We start from the raw sequence: 27928 nt of genomic DNA on the forward strand, positions 1-27928 counted from the left end.
TTCTTTTGAATAAAAAATTTATTTTGTAACTCAAGTAAGCACTTTCAAAGTTATCGTCTATACAAATAGGGTATTAGGTTTTCTTATAATACACCAGTGTTGTCATATACAATGGAGGGAGTAACAGTAAAATACAGTGCAGGCAGTTCTTCTCAATTTGCCAATTCACTGAATAATTCGAATGAAAGGTATAGTAGTCACATAGAAAGAACTATTTTATTTTCAATAATAAAAATATTATACCCACTCTATTATATAACAAAATGTAATTGACTATTCGCTTAAGTGATAAAACAGTTAATAAATTGATTTAGGTTATAATCAGAAGAACATGAGTGTAAATCTGTAGGAAGACAGGTATTTTCAAAACAAAATTCCAGTGAAAGGCTAAACATTCTCAAACATAAAGAGTACAACAAGAATAAATGGCTTCTGTTTAACATGTTTTTGCTTTAGTGTCCGGAAAGCCACAAATTTGATAAACATATGGTAAAGCCAAAGTTTTCCGGACATGAGTTATGCGATATTTGTTCAGAAACGATGCCAACCATATCGACAGAGCATCACAGGGGTGGGGGGGAGGAGCGCTCGCCCATGCTGACTCGGTTAAGTAACAGGCAGAGGCAGTGATGGAGGCGGCTGGAGGCCGGGAACGGGAGGGAAGCTCACAACACTCACAGCACAGCTAGAGAGGAAAAAGCTGAGCCGGGCATAACCCAGGCAGGGACACGTTCTCTGCAGCTCGGGTTTTTTATTTTTAGAGCGTTCTGAGACAAATTCCAGCAAGATGTCTGGTTTGAGCCAAGCCTTTCTTCTTGAACTTGACTTCTCAACTGAGGTACTTGGCATACTTAAGGGAAAAAATGAATACACTCAGATTTCATTTTGTTAGATATTAAGCTAGAAAAGCAGCTGAAGGAATAAGAACAAGCCAGAAATCAAAATCCTGTTTCCTGTAAAACACCGTACAGACAGGTTTTGCTTATTAATGGAACAGGAAAGGAGGGAGAATTGGAGTTGAGGCTCTTTAAACAAGCAAAGGGAAGGGGAGAGGAGTGTAGGAATGCAGAGGCACCCCCCCCCCCAAGGATGGAAAGGAAATCCAGATTCTGTCCATTTGATGTCCTGCTTTGGGCATTTGTAGCAAAGGCACCTGTGCCTAGAGGAGTACATTTGCAGTATCCGGCTCTGGTTAATTTCCCAAGTGCTACCACATGGGTTAGCTGGGAGTTGTGCCAGGCATCTTCCCCCTTCTGAAATTAGGCTACAGCCTAAGTTCCTAAGCGATCAGAATCCCTCGGAACCAGGCTAGTCAGGAAGCTGTCCCACTGTGTCCAGTCCCAGCGTGCTTCTGCTGGTCACAGAAGTTGGGGCCAGCCAGCAGGGGGAAGGGTATGCTTGTATTTCTGGCTCATATGCTTTTCAAATAAAATGCATTTGACCAAAGGGAACACAGTCCCAAACCTTCCTAACCTCCATATATGCATGCAACCCAAGCCACCAAAAGGCGAGTTCATTGTTCCCGAGGTTGCGGGTACGGGGAGTCTGTTCTGTAATGCAAAAGACTACACACCAAAATCCAAGGCCCAAATTAAGTGACTGCTGCAGCCCGCTATAAACCAGTAGGAATGCCATTTATACTTCTGGCAGATCAGAGTGCCACCCCACTGAATGTTATTTAAAAAATATTTTATCAGGAAGTAAGGTCACTTTGCTTGTTTTTAACCTGTACAAGTTAGTGTTTGCTTTGAAACATAATTGCATACAGTGCTTTTTCCTCCTGGGGATTCTTTTAATTTTGGAGGCATGTCTGTGTTCCAGGCCCTTTCTCCAAGCTCTTACTAACCATAGTTCTATCTATATTAAGTAGTTGCAAATGTGGTCTTAATGGGATGTCATTTACTTAAATCTCTAATACTTAAGGCGACTGCTCAATGTGCAGTATTTTCTGGGGATCCTTCTCTGAAAAGGGAAGCACAAATGGCTACAGTATTTTATGAAGCAGTTGAGATAATTTGGGGTTTTTTTTTAAGATTTTATTTTATTTATTTGACAGAGAGAGAGAGAGAGAGCACAAGCAGAGGAAACAGGAGAGGGAGAAGCAGTCTCCCCACTGAGCAGGGGGCCTGATGTGGGGCTCGATCCCAGGACCCTGGAATCATGACCTGAGCCAAAGGCAGAGGCTCAACAGACTGAGCCACCCAGGCGCCCCGATAATTCTGGATCAAGTTGAAGACAAATCATTATTCACTTTGAAACTGATACCACTAATGCCAAAGAACTTGATTTTCAGGCTCATCTGGAGTTCAGAAGCTTTGTGCTAAACATAAAAAAAAAAAAAAAAAGACAATGACTTAAATTTTCTGAAGTTTAGAAACGACATCCAAAGGACAAAGGTAACTTTTTTGCCAGTGCGGTTAGAACAGTGACAATGGATGATTTATCCTACCAATTCGATCAACAAGTGCCTTTGTGGTTTCTCCACTGTACCGGATTAAGTGCACATGCGTGTATGCGGAGAAAAACAAAAAACAGGCTCTCCATGTCCTTGTTTTTAAAATGCGTATTCTCTCCCACGCCAGTCATTCAAATAACATGAGAATGTGCTCCTCTAAAAGAATCCCAGCTGTATCTAGGGATTTATTTGTTTTAAAAAATAGAAGTAAGGTAGGTACGGGAATGTCTTTAACAACCAAAGGAATCGACCTTAAGATGATAACCTGGAATGACAGTTCTCTAATTTTAAAGCCTGCAGTCCAAGCTTGTAATGCGCAAAGGCATATTCATTCAAGACTTTTGTAAGAAGTGCATACACTATCTAAATATTGCTGAAGGAAAACTGAGTGCCTCTCTTATATACAAAGCAGATGAAGACCAGAAGCAAGTAGAGCTTGTCCCACAAACCGAAGCAGATTTCCATGCCAAGACTTAGCAAGTTTCATAGGCAGGGAATGCTGCCTGTGGAGTATGGTTACAGTTCTCGAGCCGGGGGGGGGGGGGGGGGGCGCACATGAAGTGAGCGGGTGGGAGAGAAATCTAGCACTCTGAGAGGTAAAAAGAGAGTCCCCATTTGTAATGAGTACAAAACTTGATTAGGCAACAAGATTTTCTGGCTGGAAGGCACAAGAAAAATGACCGTGACAATAACTTACTAAGACAATGGAAATTAAGGGAAAAATAATTGCTTTAGGGGGGCAGTACAGGTGAATCATTAGCACATCAACCCACTGGGGCTGAAACACAGCACCCTAATGTGGGGACTGGCCGAGGGGAAGGACTGGGTCAGAGGGACAGAGGGTTTGGTGCTCTTGGTTTAGTTTCAGTGACTGTTCAGCACTTGGTGAAGCCGTTGTGCCTTTTAAATGGAGACCCCCAAAATCCTCTATGTGACAGAAGACTGAAAATTGTAGAGAGTTATATAAACATTTACTGTTGATATGTCCCAGAGGTTAGACCAAGTTCACTGGTCTGGCTGAGTGGGGTCTCCGGATTTTGTCCACCACCACTCAGCGGTACAAAGGCAACTAAACAGAAAAGACGAAAGGAATCATTATGACTTCTTTCCTTCGTTATATGTCCATAATCTGCATAAAATAAATAACACATGTTAAGTCAATACTAGGGTTAAAATCTGGAAATGAGGGGGGGAAAAGAGGCACAGCAATCTGGTATTCTTAAGGCAAAACAATAGGGATCTCTTTAAATAGACACTTTATTATATCCACAGGCGATAAAATCCCAGAGCTACTGTTAGGCACGTAAATACAGATCCTGTAAGAAGAAAAAAAAATGAGCAAAGTATTAGTTGTGTTAACAGTTACTTAAAGGACAACTTTTTATTAAGAAAACATACAGGTGCTGATCCACCTACCCACCAAACAGAGAAACACACACAAGAAACTCAGATCACCGGCTGATGGGCCACATTCCACGAGACACCTGCCCACTAAAAAACCCTGTTCCTTGCAATCACCATCTTCAAAGCAGAACTGTATCCAACATTCAACAAAACTTTTCAATGAATGTCAGAAATTCTGTGATCCCTCTTTTGGCTCAAAAATTGCAAAACCAAAATAACTCCTTACAAGGAGTGTCACCAACTGAAGCAGAAAGATCACAACTCGAAAGCCTTTCATTCCATCCATAAAATATCATCTTGAATTTCACTAAAAAAAAAAAATTCCAAGTAACTACAGTTCAATGGCAGTATCTTATAAAGCTTAAGATTCCACCGGTTGTAAAGCACATCATTTTACTACTAAGGAAAAAAAACTACCGATTACCGTATGATATTTGATCTATCAGAAATCATAACCTGCCTTCTAATTTCAGGGATGTTAAAATGTGAAAAAAATGTGTTAGAATCAATGAAACGCAGTATCTGTCTTTGACTTATTTTCCAAATTTCATTTATTTTCTGCGTGTTTGAACTACCTAGACACAAAAGAGCTTACCTGCTAAATACTTAATGTTATCGAGCTTGTGCGACTCCAGCATGGTTTTGAGGCCTGCGACCTCAGTGTCTATCTTCCTGTCTGTCTGGGTGACAGCACGATCTTGCTGGGCATGCTTTTAGAACAAAGAGATTCACAGCATTAAACCACTTTGGATCCACCTGCCGTCCCCTCGGCTCCCACCGTCCTACAGGCCCTCCCCTGCCAGGGAAAGATCGGGTACGATTAAGGAGACGTGGGCTTTAGCTTTAGTTCTACTATTCTCATGTTATGTTGTGTTGGTCAGGGCCTTGAATATCTCTGGGCCTGTTTACTTTAATTTGAAAAAAGCAAAAAAACTCAACAAAACCCAAAAACAAACACACACCACTGGCCCTGCCTTCACACAGGACAATCAAATGTGATAATGTATGTAAAGCTTCTGTAAATGATAGATTGCTCTACAAATCAAGGTTAAAGTTAAAAGGCAGTCTGTTCTCAAAGACTATAAAGGTACCTCATCTTTCTAAGTTCCTCCCGATGAGAGGTATACAAAAACTGCTTTAAGAAGTGAACACAGGGACGTCTGGGTGGCTCAGTCTGTTGAGAAGTATGAGTGTCTGCCTTCGGCTCAGGTCATGGTCCAATGATCCTGGGATCGAGCCCCACATGGGGCTCCCTGCTCATCAGGAAGTCTGCTTCTCCCTCTACCTGCCACTCCCCATGCTTGTGTTCCCTCTCTCTGACAAATAAATAAAATCTTAAAAAAAAATGAAAATAAATAGTGAATGCAATCTTAGATATTCTAAAAGCAACAGTGTTTGCCTTGACACAATTCCTATTCACATTTTAAGGTTTTCTTCTTTCATAGTTCCCAAACACGAAGTATTTTATTAGTATGAGGCTTGGTTATACCAAAGGCCTATTTGTGTTCTTTTCCAAATATAATACAGTTAAACTACATACATAACCAACCCCTAAGGGTGGTGAGTTTGGCTGATGTTATAAAGGGGTTGTAATATTTCATTAATGCATAAAAATAATTCACTAAATATCCTAGGACAAGTAAGTACAATTGACCCTTCAACAATGTGGGTTTGAAGTGCATGGGTCCACTTACACCTGATTTGTTTCGATACGGTACAGTACTATAAATGTATTTTCTCTTTATGATTTTAATAACATTTTGTCTCTAGCTTACTTTTAGTGTACAATACACATAACATACAAAATACGTGTTCACTGTTTATGTTATCAGGAAGGCTTCCGTTCAACAGTAGGCTATTAGTAGTTAAGTTCCTGGGGAGTTGAAAGTTATATGCAGATTTTTGACTATGGGGGAGGGTCTCTAACCTCCCTATTGTTCAAGGATCACTTGTATGTAGTTCCTTATGGCTAACAATCCTGGTAATGAACAAGGATGAGTAGAAAAGTATTCCAGAGGAATATTCTACTATTCTCTGATGTAAGTGTCTTGCAAGTTTTGGAGGTCCCAGGTAATAGAAGATGGAAAAAAAGTATAGCAGGTCATTAAGTCCGAAAAATAATTTAAAAAACCACCATTCCTTATTATTCTTCAATCACTGGAATTTAAACTTTCATTAAGATAAACAAATATTCTATTAAGTGCCAAAAAAATTCTAGGATCCTCCACTTCTGAGTACCTACCCCCGGAGAACTGAAAACAAGGAGTCCAACAGATATTGGTACAACCGCGCTCACAGCAGCATTATTCACAATGGCCAAAAGATGAAGGCAACCCACGTGTCCACTGACAGGATAATCCAAATGTGGTCTACCCGTAAAATGGAATGTTATTCAGCCTTAAAAAGGAGGGAACTTCTGACAGGCTATAGCATGGATGAACCTTAAGGACATTAAGCTGAGCGAAAGAAGCCAGTCACAGGACAAATCCGGTATGAGTCCACTTCTATGAGGTCCCTGGAGCAGGCACACTCACAGGGACCGAAAGCAGAATGGAGGCAGCCAGGGGTTGGGGTAGAAGGAATGGGAGTGAGCGTGTGACAGGTAGTTTCAGGTCTACAAGATGTAAGGAACCCTGCGGATGGACGCCAGTGATGGTTATACGAGGATATGAATGTACTTAATGCCACTGAACCGTTCACTTAAAAATGGTTCAACTGGTAATTTTACGTGTACTTTACCACAATGAAAAAAAAAACACCCCCCTAGGACACAAAACTTGAGCATCCCCTCCCATTAACACATCATTACAAAGGACAGTAAGCATGCATGGGATGAAGCCAAGATGAACACAGTGACCAAGAAAAGTAGTCTCATTTCTTACCAATGCCACCATTTCTGTCCTCATTTCCAGCAGCTTCCTTTCATTCAACGAGTACTGAAACAAACAAACGTGTAACATAGGTCAGATTCTGATTTATTCCTTCCTCCCTCTCCTTCTCTGATGCTTCCAATATTCTGTACTTCCAAGGATACAGGACACTAGACATCACCTCTGGAATCAAGCAGCCTACTTGCCCCTCTCCTTTAGATGTGTTTTCTGAAGTTTCTCACTTCTAGCCACTCACTGCTCCAGTACAGGATTCCCTTTGTCACCCTTCTCCTCTCTCTTCTGCTCTTGTCATCTGTTCGCTGTGATGCCATTTGGCCCCTCCCACTAGTGTAACAGCATTTCCTGGGGACCAACTTGCATGGCTGTTGAGTCCATATGCTTTTTGGCTTTGAGAGGGTTGAAAAAAGTGGGGAACAATTTCGTTTGGGAGTTAACCCATCGCAATCACAAAATTGGTCACTACCTGAGGCTTAGACAAAGTTGGGAACGTTATAAAGTTGAGGAAAAAAAGTTTCAAGGAATATTTTATGTGACATAGACATTGCCTAAAGATAAATTATAAATACACCGGTACAAGAAATGCACTAAACCATCACATGTTGGTTTTAATTAAACAACAACAATCCACTCCGGTGTGTCACAATCCAGTAGTACTAAAGGAACTGACTAGCACTACTCAGAATCAAAGTGGTATCTCGCCTTAATGTTTATGCAAAGATTTAATGCAATTTTGTTGAATTGAGACCAAAATCAGACATCTTCTTAGCAGTGGGCATTAGGATTTAACTGAGCAAATGAAAATCTATAATTTAAATGAAAAATTAGCATTTAATTCTTCACTAAATTAACACTGTGATAGCGGAGAAAATTAAGGCTTAAATATCTAGAAACTTTCTAGCTATAAAATGTTCCCCTGGAACTACCAGGGGACTAGACTATAAAAACAGTATTGCTCAGAAATTAAAAAAAATTTTTTTTAATTTTTTACAAAATTGGGGGAAAAAAACCCAAAACCCCAAACCAAGGACTAGTCCAGGACCAAAGAACGCTCCTCTCCGTCTGTAAATGACAGGGTTTCAGATGAGGAAAGAGCTATGCATCGAATGGCCACAAGAGGGCAGGGCGGACTGGATTTTTCTACACACCCTTAGACTCCCGTCTTCACCAAGTCAGTATTGACTCGTCCACAAGGGAAAAGAAAAGCCTAAATCCTGACACTGCTGTGATTTTTAAAATCACACCTATGGGAGTCCATCTCCCTGCACCCCCCAAGCGGCTTACAGGCCATACTGCTCTGAACTGGCTGTAAGCACCACCAGTTATAGAACTTAAACAGAACTGTATTCAACAAGGAGAGGGAGGGTCACATAACTCCTTACCAATGCACACAGAATACGTACTACTGCCCTGTCCTTCAGAGTTTAGGATGACCAAGAACCACTTCTCAGCTAGGTTAGTAAATCCCATCAATTCACTGGCTCTCACCCATGTTCATCAGTCCCACATCCTCCTTAACTATGGGCATCTTCCTAAATCAAGTGCATTCAGATTTTTTGCTAAGTACACAACCCATAAGGACGCTCCTCCTTGGGGAAGGGGGTAGGGGGATGGGGTAACTGGGTGATGGACATTAAGGAGGGCACGTGATGTAATGAGCGCTGGGAAATATGTAAGACTGATGAATCACTGAACTCTACCCCTGAAACTAATAATAAACTATATGTTAATTAATTGAATTTAAATTTTAAAAAAATGTTAATATGGTTAAAAAAGAATATTTTAGACGAATTTGAATTTAAAATTCTAAATAACAGTGCTATGCAGAGCCATCCTGACACCCGAGGCAAGAGGAAAAATTAGTAATTATCTTAAAGTTTGGGTATTTCATCTGTCCGAGATTTTATGTTAATTTAAATATTTTACTACCGCATTAAAATATTATTCATCCTAATTTTAAAAAGTTTCTCCTTTTCTAGAGACTAATCATACGCTAGCAACTGTTAAATATTTTAGTGATACTAGGTGAATTAATCTTTATGGTCGAAAAGTGTTTTTTGAGGGACACCTGGGTGGCTCAGTCCGTTAAACATCTGCCTTCGGCTCAGGTCATGATCCCAGGGTCCTGGGATTGAGCCCCGCAGCATCGGGTTCCCTGCTCACCGGGGAGCCTGCTTCTCCCTCTGCCTCTGCCTGCAGCTCCCGCTGCTTGTGCTCTGTCAAATAAATAAAATCTTTAAAAAAAAAAAGGGGGGGTTTTGAGACAAGAGAGACAGGTGACATGGGAATAATGATTTTGTACAACAAAGCTCAGTTTAACTCTTGAAATCCAGAGGTGGTTCCAAAGTAGAGTTAAGTACTTGTTTGAATTTCAGTATTAGCTTCATTTATCATTGCAGCACATTCTGGTTAAAAGCAAACTGAAAAATCAGAAGACAATGAAAAACTGTGCATACTCAGTTTCTACACATGTATCCAGTTCCATGTTAGTAAAAGATGCTTCACATGGCCTATTTCTCATTATTCTAAGAATAAAGAAGGTATCTAACTATTGCTATCAAATTCAAATAAAGCCTGAACAAGAAAATAGATGGGTTAAAAGTCACTAGAGGCAACTCAACATTATTTTTATTAGAACACCCATGTTCATCGAAGCATTATTTGCAATCGCTGAGACATGGAAGATATAAGTGTCCACTGATGGATGAAGAGATGAAGAAAATGTGGGGCACATATATACCTGAATATGACTCAGCCATAAAAAAGGAGGAAATCCTGCCAATTGTGATAACATGGATGGGCCTTGAGTAATTACACTAAGTGAAATAAGAGAAAGACAAATACTGTACAATCTCTCTTCTCTTACGTGTGGAATCTAAAATCTAAAAACCCCCCCAAAACCAAAAAGAATCCCCAAAAAACCTGAGTTCACAGATACAGAGAACAGGATGGTGGTTGCCAAAGGTGGGAGCTGTGGGGTGGGTGAAATGGGTCAAAAGGTACAAACTTACAGCTGTAAAGTTAGTTAAGCCCTAGGACGTAATGCAGGGCATGGAGACTACAGTGAATAATACCACACTGTCTATTTGAAAGTTGCTAAGAGAATAAATCTTAAAAGTTCTCATCACAAGAAAAAAATTTTGTATCTATGTGTGATGACAGACGGTAACCAGACTGACGGTGGCGCCCATTCCGCAGTGTATGCAAGTATCAAATCATTATGCTCTGCGCCTGAAACTAATGTAATGCTGTATACGTCAATTATAACTGAATAAAGAATTGAAAAAAAAAGTGTTGCTGTGCAAACTCTGAGGGGAAAAAATAGTACTTCTATGTATTATTTTTTAAAAAGCAAGGACAGCAGAACGCTATCTGCACGGCTTTCCTGGGTCCTGTACATGATCCCACAGGGGCAAGTACCCTTCCGCTTACTTACTTACAACCTGTATTTCTGAGATCTTTTTTTTTTTAAGATTTTTATTTATTTCAGAGAGAGAGAACACACATGAGCAGGGGTAAGGGGCAGCGGGAGAGGAAGAAGCAGGCTTCCCGCTGAGCAGGGAGCCCAATGCAGGGCTCGATCCCAGGACCTCGGGATCATGACCTGAGCCGAAGGCAGACACTCAATCGACTGAGCCACCCAGGTGCCCCTCCTGAGATCTTTTTGGTAACAAATGTACAGAAGTACTTTTCCTAATTAAAAATTTCAATTTAATATAACTTAAAAAATTGTTTCGAATTTGCATTTCAAAACAATGTAATCAAGTCATTAAGATTTCTCTATTTAAAATTTAAAAAAGACTATGGAAATATTTTTTTAATTTTGAATTTCAGTGTAGAATTTAATTTAGTATTATTCAAGACAGATGATCAACTTAACTTCTGAAAAATCTGGACCTGTGGAGGTTGAAGTTAGATGACATAGGGTGAGACTGGGTTTGATTTCTTTTGTAATGTCTAAGTAACACATAATTTAGTCTCTCTCTCTCTGAAATAAAATGAGATTCAAACTTGATTTGACCAAGAGTTTAGTTTTTTTTTTTTTAAGATTTTATTTATTTGACAGAGAGAGAGACAGCAGGAGAGGGAACACAAGCAGGGGGAGTGGGAGAGGGAGAAGCAGGCCTCCCGCCGAGCAGGGAGCCCGATGCGGGTTCAATCCCAGGACCCTGAGATGATGACCTGAGCCGAAGGCAGACGCTTAAAGGACTGAGCCACCCAGGAACCCCGAGTTTAATTTTTTTTTAAATTTTTTTAAAGGTTTTATTTTTAAGTAATCTCTACACAATGTAGGGCTTGAACTTGAACTCATTACCTCAAGATCAAGAGTCACACACACTCTAGCAACTGAACCAGCCAGGTGCCTCCCAAGATTTTCATTTTATTTTTGAAAGCATCAAATTAGAATACAATTATAGGGAAAACTGTGTCTAACAATGACGCACAGGTAAATGTTTAACAGTACTGGTGAACTGTCTATATATTCAGACCGGACCGAGCATTCCATCCTGCAAAGAGATGAATTCACACTCTGTTTATAATAAAGGAACATACCAATTCCTTCACTCTGCTCTTTTCTAGATTGAAGTCTAACTTGGTATCTGTTCGGACTTTGACCACTTCATCCTGGCAGGAGGGCAAACAAAGAGAGAAAGAAATCCCAAGTGAGAAATGGAAACCCTCCTGGGATGTGAAGCCTGGGACTTCTCAGTCATATATAGAAATAATCCCTGCTTATACTCAAGTCAGTCCAGAGTGGGTTACTGCTGCTTTTAACCTCGAGATTCCCAGTGAACTCTCCTTATGGAATTTATGAAGCTGCTCCCTGGACAACTCTGGAAAGCAGAGATGGACTCAAAGAAGGAAAATATGAAATTCTGGTTTAAATAAAGCCTTCTTTCTTAACACTTGTCAGAATCTTTTCTTCCTTAACATCCATGTCCTTTCCACTTAAAAAAAAAAAAAAGAGAAATCGAACAGCTGCTACTAGTCAGCATTTTGAAATCACATGAAATTCTCTAAAGCCAGTCTGTTCTAACGGAACCTAAAGGCTCCATATGGGGCAACTTCAACACTTTTTAATTTAAAGATGACTTCATTCATCCTAGAACACAATTTTCTTAATGAATTTGGTTACAGACATCACCAACTTATTCACTGACTATTCTCAGCTAAATCTTTCAGTGCATACTTTTGAGACATATTACACAACTATTTAACATAGGATTACGTTTTTAAGAACACCTAAAGAACTTCTGACACTGTATTTATTACTATGTTTATGTAACCACCAACAAGCATGCAAAGAGGAGTGAGGGTCTCACCATTATTTGTTGTTTTAACCGATGTAGTTCCACGTTTATCTTCTAAAAACACATTAAAAAAAAACAACACGAAAACAAGTCAAGGATATGGCTAGAAGGTTAGAAAAAAATACATAAAACTTGTAATAAACATACATTAGAACATGTTTTTGCACACAGTTCTAGCTGCATTCAGAATGAAACATGAGCTGAAAAGTCTTAGGAGCAGACATGATTATCTGTCATGCCAGGACGGTATTACAACACATGCGCCTACTGGGACAACTGGGTGGCTCAGTTGTTAGGCGTCTGCTTTGGCTCTGGTCATGATCCCAGGGTCCTGGGATTGAGCCCCACGTCGGGCTCCCTGCTCAGGGGGAGTCTTGCTTCTCCCTCGCCCACTCCCCCTGCTTGTGTTCCCTCTCTCATTGTCTCTCTCTCTCTAATAAATAAATTAAAAATCTTAAAAACAAAAAACAAAGAACAACGCATGCGCCTATCCTGAGATCAGTTTTAATTCATCCGAAAAGTTACATAAAATCAGTAACACAGTTTAATTTTTTTTTTAAGTAGGCTCTCCAGCGTGGAGCCCTATGCGGAGTTTGAACTCATGACCCTGAGATAAGACCTGAGCCAAGATCAAGAGTTGGACGCTTACTCACTGAGCCACCCAGGCGCCCGAGTAACAATTGTTTTTAACATACACGTTTGCCTCCAGAGGCCCTGCTGTCTTTAATACCTTCTTCAATTTTTCTTTTAACAAATTCTGCCTTCAAATAGCCAATTTCACGGGCAAATATAAGTTTCAAACTACTCTTTTCTAGCAAAAGGCATCTTTTGCTAGAAGGCCTCTCACAGGACTAAGACGAACTGCTAATAAATGGACTTCCTTTATGAGACTTTAGCTAGGACTGGAAATAAAAGGAAGGATGCAAACAGAGCACTTACTTCAATGCTGAACCCTATGCCACACTTTTTTTTTTTAATTTTATTATGTCAGTCACCATACAATACATCATTAGTTTTTGACGTAGTGTTCCATGATTCATTGTTTTCATGTAACACCCAGTGCTCCATGCAGAACGTGCCCTCTTTAATACCCATCACCAGGCTAACCCATCCCCCCACCCCCCTCCCCTCTAGAACCCTCAGTTTGTTTCTCAGAGTCCAGAGTCTCTCATGGTTCATCTCTCCCTCCAATTCCCCCCCCCTCATTTTTCCCTTCCTTCTCCTAATGTCCTCCATGCTATTCCTTATGTTCCACAAATAAGTGAAACCATATGATAATTGGCTTTCTCTGCTTGACTTATTTCACTTAGCATCATCTCCTCCAGTCCCAACCATGTTGATGTAAAAGTTGGGTATTCATCCTTTCTGATGGCTGAGTAATATTCCATTGTGTATATGGACCACATCTTCTTTATCCATTCATCTGTTGAAGGGCATCTCGGCTCTTTCCAGTTTGGTTCTTGTGGACATTGCTGCTATGAACATTGGGGCCCTTCTTTTCACTACATCTGTGTCTTTGGGATAAATACCTGGTAATGCAATTGCTGGGTCATAGGGTAGCTCTATTTTTAACTTTTTGAGGCACCTCCATACTGTTTTCCAAAGTGGCTGCACCAACTTACACACCAACAGTGTAAGAGGGTTCCCCTTTCTCCACAACCTCTCCAGCATTTGTTTCTTGCCTTGTCAATTTTTCTACGCCACACTTTAGAAACCAAGGGATACATGTGCAATGATGTGGATGGAACTAGAGGATATTAGGCTAAGTGAAGTAAGTTCATCAGAGAAAGACAAATACCATAATTTCACTCATATGTGGAATTTAAGAAACAAAACAGATGAACACAGGGGAAGGGAAGGAAAAATACAATAAGATAACAACAGAGAGGGAGGCAAACCATAAGAGATTCTTAATCATAGGGAACAAACTGCGGGTTGCTGGAGGGGAGGGGGTGGGGGGATGGGGGAACTGGGTGCTGGGCATTAAGGAAGGGACTTGATGGAATGAGCACTGGGTGTTATATGTAAGTAATGAATCACTAAATTCTACCCCTGAAACTCATAATATACTGTATGTTAACTAAATTGAATTAAAAAACAAAAAACAAGAAACCAAGGGATATTTTGCAGCAGCACTTTGTGATAACCAAAAGCTGGAAACAATTCTAATATGCAGTTGGTCCTTGAACAACGCAGGGGGCTAGGGGCACTGATCCTGCCCAGTTAAAAATCTCCATACGTAACTTCTGACTCCCCGAAAACTCAACTACTAATAGCCCACCTTTGACCAGAAGCCTTACCGGTAACATGACACATATTTTGAATGTTATGTGTTACACACCATCTTCTCAGAATAAAGTAAGCCAGAGAAAAGCAAATGTTATTAAGAAACTCATAAGGAAGAGAAAACATTTACTGAACTGTGTAAGTGGACCTGTTCAGTTCAAACTCGTGTTGTTCAGGGGTCAAGTGTACATCACAGCAGAAAAATGTGGCACATTCATATACTACTACCGACAATGAGCAAGACTGATCTACGGTAAGACGCACCACAGGATTCTCCCAGATGTAGTTCTGGAAAAGGCAAAACTGGTCAACGGTGACGCAGGTCAGGATAGCGGTCTTCCTGTCAGGGGATTAGCAAGCTTCTGGGGTGCCAGTAATACTCTACTTCGTGACCTGCTGGTGGGCACTTGGTGAAAACACATCTAACTTGTGCCCTTTGGTCTGTGCATTTATGTCTCAATGTCTCGATAGTGAGCATCTTAATATGACTGGCTCTTTAGTTTTACCTCATTTTCTGCTCTGAGGGCTGAAAATTCGCTCTTCTCCAAAATAATCATATCTTTTTTCACGTTGGCAATCTGAGACATTATTTGCTGTACGGTGATCTCCTAGGAAAAAAAAAACAAAACATATAACCTAGGCTGGCCTAGGATGTCTGCCTCTTACCCGGAATCATCTTAGTGAGAAACGAGGAGAATATGGACACAAGAAGAGAGGTTCAGCAAGGTCATCCTCTATTCCAGAATGAAGAAAGGAAAAGAATAAAGACTCCAGTCCAGTATCATCAAGTGAGCCAGTTCAAAGGGTGGCAGTCTGAAGACCAGCAGCTCAAGAACACACTGCTGTAATTCCAGCCACATCTCCCTTTGTTAAGTATGGTGGACTGGAATAGGTCATTTTCAAGCATAGTTGAGTTTTCCAACATGACTCTGCAACAGCTGACAAAAGAGCTTCAAAAAAAGAAAAAAATATAAATATATTTTTTAAAGTAGGCTCCATGCCCAGTGAGGAGCCCAACGTGGGGCTTGAATTCACAACCCTGAGATCAGGACCTGAGCTGAGATTGAGTCAGATAGTTAACCGACTGAGCCACATAGGTGCCCCTCGAATAAAATTTTTTTATAACACTGGAATCATTTGTCTCTCAACTATGGTTAAAAGTACTATATGCTTTTTGGGACGCCTGGGTGGCCCAGTCGGTTAAACGTCTGCCTTTGGTTTGGGTCGTGATCTCAGGGTCCTGGGACTGAGTCCTGCATCGGGCTCCCTGCTCAGCAAGGAGTCTGCTTCTCCCTCTGCCCCTCCCCCTGCTTGTGTTCTCTCTCTCTCAAATAAAGAAAATCTTTTAAAAAAGTACTATATGCTTTTCAGTGGAGTATTATCCAAAAATACATATTACAAATAACATCCCAGCTTTAGACTTTAAATTTGCTACCACTCCCCCCAACAAAGCTAACCTGCTGCATCTTGGTGACCATATCCTTGTAGACAATATCCATGTTGGCGTCCGTGATCTTGACCAATGCAGAGACAGTGATTTCTGCTTGCTGGGTGGAGAACCCTAAGCAAACACACAAAAGATAATCACACTCTGGAGACTCCATTTGTTGGGGAAAAAAGAGAAAAAACCCTTCACAGAAGGGGAGAAAATGTTTGAATTCAGAAAGACTGGAGTCCTAGGCTATGATGTGTCTGTCACTCTGGATAAGCATGACATATCTGTTTTTTCATGTAAAGATAAAGGGCCGGGCTGGTGTCCTCTACCGTCCTACCTAGCTGCAAAAAGTCGTATTTCCTGAGAATGTCTCATGACGTAGAGGAAGCCTGCAATGTGGGGGTCAAGGAAAGGAAAGCAAGATCAAAATTACAGATGCAATTTACTGTAACTTAACAAAGATTCTAGGTAATCTTTATTTCCTTCCCCCTGGCCTAAATTTTCCAAAATAACGTGATTTCCTTATTTATTTTTATTATGTTAATCACCATACATGTGATTTCCTTATTTTAAAATGTACACGTTAGTAAGGAATAATTTACTTAAGTAGGAAAGCTCAGTTATTTCACATCCAGCATAAAGCCATCAAATCATTGACCATATAAAGATAACTAGTAATTTAGCTGTCAATTTATCTGATGTTAAAAGGCAAAATCCATTCTTTTATTTTTCCTCCTCAAGTCTCTTCGGTCACTTGCACAGAGGGGACGAGGCTGGAAAAAAATATATTCTTTGATACTCAGTAAATGATGCTGAATTGAAAGATCTAACTCAGCAGTGTTACTACTTTCAATAACTTTAGATAGTACTACCTAGAAAGCTAATAATACCCTATATGTTAATTAACTGAATTTAAATTAAAAAATAAAAAAATAAAATTGTAAATAAACAAATAACTTTAGATAGTAATTTATATTTCACATTAGAAATTCTAATAAAATGCTTGAAACCAAGTCCCTGGAAAGTAATTTTTTTCTATTAAATACTTCCATCCATAAGAACTACAGAAGAATCTACTGATTCTAGTAATTAAAGGCACATTTGTTTGAATAAAACTGTAACTGATACAATTTGGATAAGATTAAGCACAGACTATAATTTTTTTAAATTTTATTGAGAAAGTGAGTTCACACGTGCACACACATACACGAGTGGGGGGGAGGGGCAGAGGAGAGGGGTAAAGAGAATCTCAAGCAGACTCCCTGCTGAGCATGGAGCCTGGAACTCAATCTCAAGACCCTGAGATCATAACCTGAGCCAAAATCAAGAGTCTTAATGGACTGAACCACCCAGGCGGCCCCTAACTATAATTAAGAAACAAAGACAAAGATTTAAAAGAGACAAAAAGACCTCCAAAGACCTACGCCCTTCATTTATTCAAAATCCTTTGATTTTCAACATATGGGTCATCGGCATCTAGAAAAATCATCCAAAAGGTTACCCACCAAACTGTTACATTGGTTTGCTCTAGGGTACTGGGATTCAGAATATTTTTTCCTGTTTCTTTTCTGCCTTCCTAATTTTTTTGAAAATGAAAATGTGTCTTTTAATTTTTAAAACTTTATGAAGAAGCGTTCATAGTTAAACATAGTTAGGTTTGGCAATTATGAAGAAAAGAAAAAGAGACCAGAGGAGAACTTAGGCTGATAATAAACTCCACAGCCTTATCATTTATAACTACCTATGGGAAGAGAAAGGCATAAGAAAAAGTAGAAGTTAGGCCTGAAAACCTAAAGGGTTACCAGATACAAAATAATGCTTTGTAGGAACGAGAGAACAAGACACGATCAGGGTTAGAGAGATTACAGACACCCCAGAAGTTCTGTGAAGCAGGAGATGTAGCTCTAGAGAAGACAAGGACAGAAGGTGGGAGTGCTCCTGGACAGGTCCTTCCAGGCCTCACCCTGCCGCATCTTAGATTCATCGTTCACTTAAGAGGCCTCATGCCCTACACTTCGGTGGGGTCCTCACGACACCAGTCTTGAGATACACGAAGACTCATGCATCAAGGTTTGAAATCAAGAAAAGCAGGAAGTACGTCTGTCGAAACATCACACTTTAAACATTAAACATGAACAATTTTTATTTATCAAAAGTAAATAAATAGACTTTTTGGGGGGGCCATCTCGAGCCCACTGCCGCCATCTTGCCACTTAACAAGATTCATGATGCTCCCTTACTCTCATCCAACCCTAGTGTGGAGTGAAACGCCCCCCTTCTCTCGAATGTGGCTTTTTACAATGGGTTACTCTGAATGCAAAAATACAAGGTCCACAGAAAAAAGGGAAAAGCAGGAAGACTTCTGCTTATCCACATAATTTCTGATGCCTCTCTTCTCCATTCCACTTTTCTTTTTTAAATTCTGAGCTGAAAGAAGTTTTGGTGAAAAAGGCCTAATGTTTCAAGTTTGAGAAGGAAAGCAATGAAAATTATGATACGGCACTTAACAGTTTTTCCAAAGTGCACTCAAGTACACTGTATTTCCTTTAATACTCAAAGGAATCTTTGGAATTCTTATTGTGCCCACCCTGCTGATGAGATGAGGAGATAGAAACCGGGAAGGATGGGGTGCCTGGGTGGCTCAGTCGGTTAAACGCCTGCCTTCGGTTCAGGTCCATGATCTTGGGGTTCTGGGATTGACTCTGCGATGGGTTCCACACTCAGCGGGGAGCCTGCTTTTCCCTCTCCTTCTGCCCCTGCCCCCTGCTCGTGCGCTCTCTGTCTCAAATAAATAAATAAAATCTAAAAAAAAGAAGAAAAAAGAAACTGGGAAGGACGAGAGAACTGCCTGGCTTTGCAGCTGGGTCCTGGCGGAGCTTGAACCCAGAGCTTCTAACTCCCCAGTGCTAGCACAGAGCCCACTCCATCCGCTTGCCCTGGGCAAGCAAAGCACAGCTACAGCGTTAGTTCTGCAGATACGAACACGCACAGCTGGAGAAAGAGCTATGGCGTCGTGAAGAGTCACAATACAGAAAACTAGCCTCGGTCTATCTGCCTGGAGGAGATGCAATGAGCACGTTACCTATGCACCGAATGCACCTTCAATAAATGTCATATATGTTAGAGCATCTTTTACATAAATTAACAGCAATAAGGAAAAATATTAGTTGGACTATTAAAAAAAAAACACAAGCTGAAATTATTAGCCATTGCTGCTCAGCAACATTTTCATTTCGTAACAATTTTAAAAGCACACAACATGCACGGTAACAAAACTACCACTTTGTGCGTCAGGCAGGTGTCATAAGAACCATTCCTGAGTTTTGCTAACTTGTGTCTAAATTTTTATCTGTAACACTCTACCTCCGGAGGGATGTTATAAAAATACACTTCTCACCGACAAAGAAAAATGTGTGCAAAAAGTCTCTCAACTATACTGGCGGAAGCAAAAATGTCCTTAAACAAAAAATAAGAACTTAAAAAAAACCAGAGATTGACCAAAAGCGTGTTATCTGTAGACTTAAACGCCAAAGAGAAACAGAAGTTAGATAAGATCACGAGAACTAAATGTTTTTCCGAGTGACCCACGAAAGGATTACCATTTTCTTCCAGTAAACACACTAAGGCATGGGTGTCAAAGTAGAGCTTCTTGTTCCCACAGGAGGTGAAATCTCTCCTTTTGTGCTCCAGATCTCTCCTGCGCTCCAGCTGCAGGCTCCCAGCAGAGAGGCTCAGCTCTAGAATGTAAAGGACAATTAGGCTCAAAACAGGATCTGATGGTAAAGAAAAGCCATGAAGGAATATGGCATACCTCAAAAGCCTACCTGGTTGGGGCTTTATGACATGAAATTCACATACCATACAATTCACCCATTTCTTCACCCATTTAAGTGTTCGATTTGATTTTTACTGTAGAGTTCTGAAATCTTCTGCACAATCAACTCTAGAACATTTTCATCATCCCAAAAAGAAACCCTATACCCTTTAGCGATCATGCCCCAATCTCCCTACTCCCTCAACCCCAGGCAACCCCTCATCCACTTTGTCTTTATGGATTTGCCTACTCTGTGCATTACACATGAATAGAATCATAAGGGATGTGTACTGTGTGACTGTTTTTTTTTCACCTAGGTGAGGTTTTCAAGGTTCATCCACCTTATAATTATGTGCACTTTATAACTTTTTGCTGAATCTGTTTTAGGAATATACCAATTTTTTCTTACCTACTGATCAGTTGAAGGACATCTGAGTTGTTTCCACTTCTTGGCTGCTATGAACAATGATGCTGGGAACATTTGTGTATGAGATTCTGTGTGAACAAGTTTTCAGTTCTCTTGGGTATATACCCAGGAACTGAATTGTTGCATCATACAGTGACTATGTTTATGAGGTTATGCCAGACTATTTTGCAAAGTGGCTACACCATTTTTCATTCCCAACAGCAATGTCTGAGGGTTCCAATTTCTCTATATTATCAACATTTACTGCCTGTCTTTTTTATTATAACCATCCTAGTGGGTATAAAGTGGTATCCCATTGCAATTTACTTATTATTTTTTAGGTATCTCTTCAACTAGGTATTTACTTACTTGTTCTCTATAATTAAGAGTGTTTCTTAGCTTGTCTCTCATCTTTTCCCTTTGTTCCTGTGTTTCTTAAATCCCACGAGTGAAATCATATGCTATTTGTCTTTCCCTGATTGACTTATTTTGCTTAGCATAATACTCTCCAGCTCTACCACATCATTGCAAATAGCAAGATTTCATTCTTTTTTATCGCTGAATAATAGTGTGTGGTGTGTGTATATATATATACACATATATATATATCACCTGTTCTTTATCCATTCATCTATCAATGGACACTTGGGCTGCTTCCATAATTTGGCTATTGTAAATAATGCTGCAATAAACACAGGGATAGCACACTGCAGTTTTGATTTGTACTTCCTTGACGCCTAATGATGTTGAGCGTCTTTTCACTGTTTATTGGCCATTTGTATATCTTTGAAGAAACATCTCTTCAGACCCTTTGCCCATTTATTTTTTTTTTAAAGATTTTATTTATTTGAGAGAGAGAGAGAGAGAGAGAGAGAATGAGAGACAGAACACGAGAGGGGGGAGGGTCAGAGGGAGAAGCAGACTCCCTGGTGAGCAGGGAGCCCGATGTGGGGCTCGATCCTGGGACTCCAGGATCATGACCTGAGCCGAAGGCAGTCGCTTAACCAACTGAGCCACCCAGGCGCCCCCCCTTTGCCCATTTAAAAAAAATTGGGTTATCTTTTGGGGTACCTGGGTGGCACCTGAAACCAACTCTTGGTTTCAGCTCAGGTAGTGATCTCAGGGCTGTAAAAGCGAGCCCCGCATCAGGCTCCAAGCTCAGGGCAGGGTCCGTTTAAGATTCTCTCTCCCTCTGCTCTTCCTGCTCATGCTCTAATAAATAAATAAATCTTTTTTAAAAACTGGGTTATCTTTTTATTATTGAGTTGGTTGTTAAGAATTCTGTATACATTTTAGGGTCACCTGGGTGGCTCAGTCGCTTGAGTGTCTGCCTTAGGCTCAGGTCATGATCCCAGAGTCCTGGGTCAGGCTTCCTGCTCAGCGGGGAGTCGGCTTCTCTGCCCTTCCCCTGGCTGGTGCTTTCTCTCACTCGCTTGCTCACTCTCTCTCTCAAATAAGTAAATATTTAAAAAAAGAATTCTTTACATATTTTATTTTTATTTTTTAAAGGTTTTATTCATTTGAGAGAGCGAGAGAGCGTGAGAAAAGAAAGCACAAGGGGGAGGCTCATAGGAAAAAGGAGACTCCTCACTGAGCGGGCAGCCCGACGTGGGACTCGGGACTCGATCCTGGAACTCCAGGATCATGACCTGAGCAGAAGGCAGACACTTAACTGACTGAGCCACCCAGGCGCCCTTCTTTATACATTTTAGATACAAGTTCCTTATCGTATATATAATTTGCAAATATTCTCTCCCATTCCGTGGGCTGGCTTTCACTTTCCTGATGGTGCCTTTTGAAGCACAATAGTTTTTAATTTTAACGAAGTCCAATTTATTTATTTTTGTTCCTTGTGCTTTTGGTGTCATATCTAAGAAACTACTGGCTAATTCCAGGCCACAAAGATTTACACCAATTTTTTTTTTTTAAGAGTTTTACAGTTTCAGCTCTTACTTTTAGGTCTCTGATCCATTTGAGTTAACTTTTATGTAGTGTGAGATGAGGGTTCGACTTCTTTTGCGTGTGGATATCCAGTTGTTTCAGCATTATCTTGGAACTTGTCAAAAATCAGCTGACTATAAATCATCTCTGGGTTCTCCATTCTATGCCACTGATTTATATCTGTCTTTATGCCAGTGACACATTTTCTTGATTACTTTTAGCTCTGTTTTAAGTTTTTGTATCAGGAAAGGAGTCTTCTAGTTTTATTCCTTTTCAAGATTGCATTGGCCATTCTGAGTCCCTTGCATTTCCATATGTATTTTAGGATCAGCTTATTAATTTCTACAGAGAAGCCACCTGAAACTTTGAGAGATTGTTTTAAATCTATAGATCAATTTGGGGGGAGTACAAAGTCTTCCAATCCATGAACATGGGATGTTTTTCCATTTATTTAGGTCTTTAATTCCTTTAATAATGTTATATAGGTTTCACATAGTACAGCTGACCCATGAACACAGGTTTAGACCACATGGGTCCACTTATACATGGATTTTTTACAGTACGGTATTTCCTCTTCTTTATGATTTTCTTAAATGTTTTCTTTTCTCTCACTTCCATTATTCTAAGAATACAGAATATAATACATATAATATACAAAATATGTGTTAAGTGACTGACTGTTATGATAAAGTTTCTGGCCAACAGTAAGCTATTAGTAAATTTTGGGGAAGTTAAAAGTTATACACAGATTTTCAACTGTGTAGGAGTTGGCACTCCTCAGCCCTGTGTTGTTCAAGGGTGGTTAATCACATAAGTTTTCTGAGTTTTTTGTTAAATTTATCCCTAAGTACTTTATTTTTTTTGATGCTACTATAAAGGGAATTGTTTTTTAGATTGTTCTAGTGTAGAGTAATGCAACTGATTTTTGTACTTTTTGTTATATTTTTTATGTTCATCTTGTACCTTGCAATCTTCTTGAACTTGTTAATTAGCTCTAAGGGTTTTTTAGTGAATTCCTCGGAGTTTTCTATGTACAGGGTCATGTCACCTGTGAACAGTGATAGTTTTACTTCCTCCTTTTCATTGTCTTGCCCTGGTTAGAACTTCTAGTACAATGTTGCATGGCTGGTGATAGCAGACATCCTTGCTCCTGACCTTTGGAGGGAAAGCATTCATCCTTCACTATTAAGTATGATGTTAGCTGTGGGTGTTTCACAAATGTCCCTCATCAGTGAGGCAGTTCCCTTCTATTCCTAATTTGTCAAGTGCTTTTCATCATGAAGGGGTGCTGAATTTTGCCAAATTCCTTTTGTCTTTTGAGATGATCACATGGTTTCTTTTTTTTTTTTTTTTTTTTTTACATATGGTGTGGTACAGGAATTGATTTTCAGATGTTAATCGAGCCTGTTGTTCCTGGGATAGAATCCCCTTTGGTCATGATGTATACTCCTTTTTAACATATTGCTGGATTTGATTTGCTGAGTATTTTGTTGAGGATTTTTGTCTCTATTCATAAGAGGTATTGGTCAATAGTTTTCTTTGTGATGTCTCTACAAAAGTCTATCTTTAGAGAGATGTGTTCTAACAATTTGTATGTTAACCTTTCCTATGAATTTCTGTGCATTTAGCCACAGATCCAACTCTTTTGTAAACTTGTTTCAAGGTGCTCATTTGAAGAAGGTAGCATGGTAATGGTTCTCTGGCTTTTGTATTTCATGAACCATAAAAATAGTTTAAAAAAAATATGTAACAACTGCAATGCCAACTAGTAATTCTGTCCAGAAAGGACATTTAAACACAATAGCTCCTTACTATTACAATCATACTATAAAAGACATTTGGACAACAGAAGAAAAAAAAAGAGATGGACAATATAAAATAAAAAATTTTCATTTAGGGGCGCCTGGGTGGCTCAGTTGGTTAAGCGACTGCCTTCAGCTCAGGTCATGATCCTGGAGTCCCGGGATCGCGTCCCGCATCGGGCTCCATGCTCCGCAGGGAGTTTGCTTCTCCCTCCGACCCTCCCCACTCTCATGCTCTCTCTCTCTCTCTCTCTCAAATAAATAAATCTTTAAAAAATTTTTTTCATTTAAATGTAATAAACATAGCTATATGAAAATTTTGCTACATATTTGTCCTTACTTTTCTATGATGCCAGGTGTGTAGAAGAGTGGTAGAAGAAAAAATAGTCACTACTAACTCAAAGTTTGAAAATCCCCTAAGGTAAATCCCCTAAGTAACCAGAAAGATACTTCAGCTAATCAGCTCCTATTGTCAATCCTTCACCTCTAAGCACTCTAAAGGAAATTGCATGTAAGCAAAAAATGTGACATGGACAGAACCCTACAGATCATTTGTCTATAAGCCTACAGCAGTGGTTCCCACCTTGAAAAGAAGGTCACAATCAGTGTCAAGGTAAGTATTAAGAAATCCAATCATTTTGTACCAAGCCCTGTTTGCAGACTGACAAAATATAAAATCCAACAACTGTTATATGTATGTGTGAGTTAAATGGTTTAAAAAAAAAAAAAGGCCTTATATTCAGAGAACCGCTGGCCTACAGTATCAGGTCCTTGGCAAGGCACACAAATACAAAGCCTGTCCTTATTTAGCCCACACCTACCCTTTCAGCTTTCTTTCCAGCCACCTAAGTTATTCTGTGTCCTGTACTTGCATACCTTGGTACTCCACCCTTAAGTCTGGCTTGCCCCCCTTTTTCGACTGGCCAATTTTAAGCATCATTTTACCCCTCTCCGTTTAATTTTACAATCTGCTAAGCAAACATTATGTTCCAGGCAGGGCATTATGCTACACTGAGTGGTTCGGTCTGCTAGTTCCACCCAGGTCAGAGGGCCACCTTGATTGCTCCTTATCTGTGTTCGCAGCACAGTTCAGACAGCTCTATCGCAGTACTTACCATATTGTTTCCACATCTGTATCATCTACTAGTCCAAACATCCCAAGAGCAGTCAGTCTTAGTCATTTTCACATTGTTAGCATCTAGCAGAGGGCCTGGCAGACTGCAGGCCAGAAATAATTTTGTAAGAGAACTCTGTAATCTGGATCATGAGATGGTCTAGAAAAGAAAATCTGAAATCCACCTCTTCACCTATGATCTTCCCTTTTTACATAAATTAGCTCAGTTAAATCTGGTCCCTCTTTTTTCATTCTTTATCCCCAGTCCTGAGACAAAACTGGCCTCCAGGTTGAAGAGACTCCAAATGTCTGCCTGATCACAGAACAGACCTAGCTTGAGAAACAGTGGTGGTGAATGAATGAATGAACAAATCTCTTAAGGGGCTCTCTAAAGGCTAACCCACCCATCTTTTTAAACTGTGCTCAACTGTCCCATGGATCAGAGAGCTTGAAAACATTTGAGTCTAGAACTGGCTGGTGAAGAGTGATGGGATTTTTCTAGTACCAAATTGCTTGTTTCTAAGAACAAATTAATCATTTGTGTGATTTAAAACGTATCTCTCTCTCTCTCTCTCTCACACACACACACACAACATATACATCCCAAAAATAAACTGTCATGACTGTTTTCTAAACAAGAGCTAATTCCAATTCAGATGCTGCAGATTTTTTTCTCATCCAAAACAACTGGAATTCATTTCAACTGCAAGTTTACTTCAACAAAATATGTACTGTCATGTGAAAAGTGGAGAAAAGCGCTGGCCACTTCTCACTTGGCAGGCCAACCCCTGCTGATGGAAGCTGAATGCCATCTTGCCTTCTGTCAAAGGGCGAAGCCTGAGGAGGAGCAATACTCTGGCATTTAGAACACCTCTGACTCATTTTTCCTCCTTTATTGTGACAACAAAGTGAGGCTCAAGAACTAGGAATTCCCACTAATAACCAGGAAGCAAATAAACTGAGCTATGTTAAAGTGCAATGCGTAATTCTCCTTTGGAGGGACCTTCAGGATATCAAAAGGCTATTAGAACACACACACAAAAGAAGCCCAAAGTTAGCCTTGAACGGAGGAGGAAACCAAGTACAAACTTGCTATTCACAACATCCTTAAGTCTCAGTAGCCCTACTGAGAACGCTGGCACCAAACAAATCACTAGGCTGGAAGTAAAGGAACAAAACTCATTGGCTGATGGTCGCTCCTTAACTGTGTCTTGGCTGTTTCCCCATATTTATGCATCTGTCCTCACTCTGTGAAGAATGAGATCCTGAGCCTAATCCAATAGTACCACCTTCCTGATAAAACCCGAAAACTCATGAGAAAGAATACTCTTCCCTTTTGCCCCATAGTCTTGAATGAGGAGATGAAAATAAATCACAAATCCCCAGCTTGTCAAAAAAAAAAGAGCAACAAAAGACAAAAGAACCGAAATAAAGACCAAATCATCTCTAACTCATAATTACTGCAGAACACTGGCAAAGTTCACCACTCATTCCCCACTCTTTGTATGTAAAGCTTCCTTCCTTCACTTGTTTGCCCTCCCAATCAGTTTCTTCCCCAGCCGAGGGTATTTTTATATTTTAGAAACAGTCAACGTCTACTGGGCATGTCTATTAAGAAAAACATGAAAAAAAAAAAAGCCATCAGTGTGGTTACTGATGGCTTTTGATTGATATGACAGACCACCCAAAGTGATATTTTTGCCCTTTGCTGATAAAGATTACCCCAAATGATATTTTCATCAACAATGTCTTATCTAATACATTGAGCCTGTTTCAGACTTTCCTAATCTTTATGCAGGGCAGTGACTGCTCTCACCTCCTTCAAGTATTTAATCCAATGCCACCTTCTCAGCATAAACTATTCTGCTAACCCCATTTAAATTCACTGCTGGCGGCCTCACTTCCTAACCCTTACCACCTCCATTTTTTTCCTACGGTATTTATCACTTCAGTACATAGATTATATATAAATCCTATGTGTATATATAAATTATAACGATCTACCTACATCAACTCCTCTGCTACAGTGTACGTCCGAGATTTTGCTAACTGATATATGCCAAGTACCCAGAAAAGCGCCAGCCAAGCACAGAACAGGCAACTAGTGTTCAATGAGTTAATAAAGCCACTAGAGTTGGAAGTGAAATTGTAGTTCCTAGAGCTTCGCTCCTCAATCTCGCAAAAGCCCCGCAGCAGCCCGCACCCGAGTGGCGACACGAGGGGCGCGTCACCGGCGCCCGCCCAGCGGCTCCACACCCCGGCGAGCACCAGCACCCCGCCCAGCGCGCACGGCCCTCCCGGCATCCCGGCCAACTGCGCTCCACACGCTTGTGCCCAGGACTCCGGGTCACCAGGGCGGGGGCAGACAGACCTGCGTTCCACGCCCTAGAGGAGCCCGGCGACCAAGGCTGACCCGACCTCTGGGTCGCCGAGCTTCCCCCACCCGCCCAGCCCGGAAGGTCAAAGCCCAAGCTGGCCCCGCCCCCTGCCCCGCGAGGCGAGCCCCCTGCTCCCCGCCGGCCGCGCGGGCCTCACCTCTCCTGGACGAAGTGAGGGCGGCCACTCGGCCGCGGCACAGGTGGAGGGCGCCGGCGGCCCAGGCGATGCCTGGGGCCAGGCCCCGCAGGTACCTCCCCGCGCCGCCACGGCCGGCCGCGGGGACGGAGGGCCTCGGGCGCGAGCGCTCCGGGTCCGCGAGGGGCCGGCGCGGGGCGACGGCGGCCAGGCGCGGGGAGGGCACGAGCAGGAGGAGGAGCAGCGGGGAGGCACGTGACGCGCCGCCGCGGGCCGCCGGACCACGAGACCGCAGCGCCCCCAGACCCACGGACAGCGCTGACAGGCAGTGGCGCGCCGAGACGCCGCGGCCGCCCGGACTTCCGCAGCTGCCTGACGGCAGGAAGAGCAGAAGCCGCCGGCGGCCCGGCGGACTCTTCGGCCGCCCGCCCGCGACGAAGCCGCGGTCCATCGCCACGGCGGTCACCGGCCCGAGCGCGCGCTCATGCTGCTCGCGCGCCGCGCCGGCCCGAGTCCGACGACAGGAGCGAGCGTGGGCGGTGGCGCCGGGCCCGCCC

General features: G+C 41.3%; 1 protein-coding gene across 2 annotated transcripts; it reads right to left on the reverse strand.

Moving 5' to 3' along the window:
• Positions 1-27928, reverse strand: MCUR1 (mitochondrial calcium uniporter regulator 1). Of its 2 annotated transcripts, none has more exons than XM_073877598.1 (9): positions 27393-27928; positions 19380-19517; positions 15803-15906; positions 14852-14953; positions 12072-12113; positions 11302-11373; positions 6742-6795; positions 4455-4569; positions 1-2320 (listed from the first exon to the last, which is right to left on the reverse strand). In XM_073877598.1, exons 1-9 carry the CDS (start codon positions 27820-27822, stop codon positions 2307-2309), a joined length of 1071 nt encoding a protein of 356 aa, XP_073733699.1. In that variant the 5' UTR covers positions 27823-27928; the 3' UTR covers positions 1-2306. The 2 variants fall into 2 exon arrangements, with proteins under 2 accessions (XP_073733699.1, XP_025746834.1); XM_025891049.2 differs by lacking the exon at positions 1-2320 and adding an exon at positions 3697-3771 and having other exon boundaries at positions 27393-27925.

This window comes from Callorhinus ursinus, unplaced genomic scaffold, assembly GCF_003265705.2.
Source record: "Callorhinus ursinus isolate GAN/ISIS: 27379988/994484 unplaced genomic scaffold, GSC_fseal_2.0 scaffold26, whole genome shotgun sequence".
Taxonomy (NCBI): Eukaryota; Metazoa; Chordata; class Mammalia; order Carnivora; family Otariidae; genus Callorhinus; species Callorhinus ursinus.

Excerpts from the sequence above, each read along its gene's own strand:
- MCUR1 (XM_025891049.2), bottom strand. The coding sequence starts at position 27,822 with ATGGACCGCGGCTTCGTCGCGGGCGGGCGGCCGAAGAGTCCGCCGGGC. Across the intron at positions 19,518-27,392 it reads CCTCACTTCGTCCAGGAGAG|AGCTGAGCCTCTCTGCTGGG; the intron begins GTGAGGCCCGCG and ends TTTACATTCTAG. Across the intron at positions 6,796-11,301 it reads AGAGCAGAGTGAAGGAATTG|TACTCGTTGAATGAAAGGAA; the intron begins GTATGTTCCTTT and ends TGTTTGTTTCAG.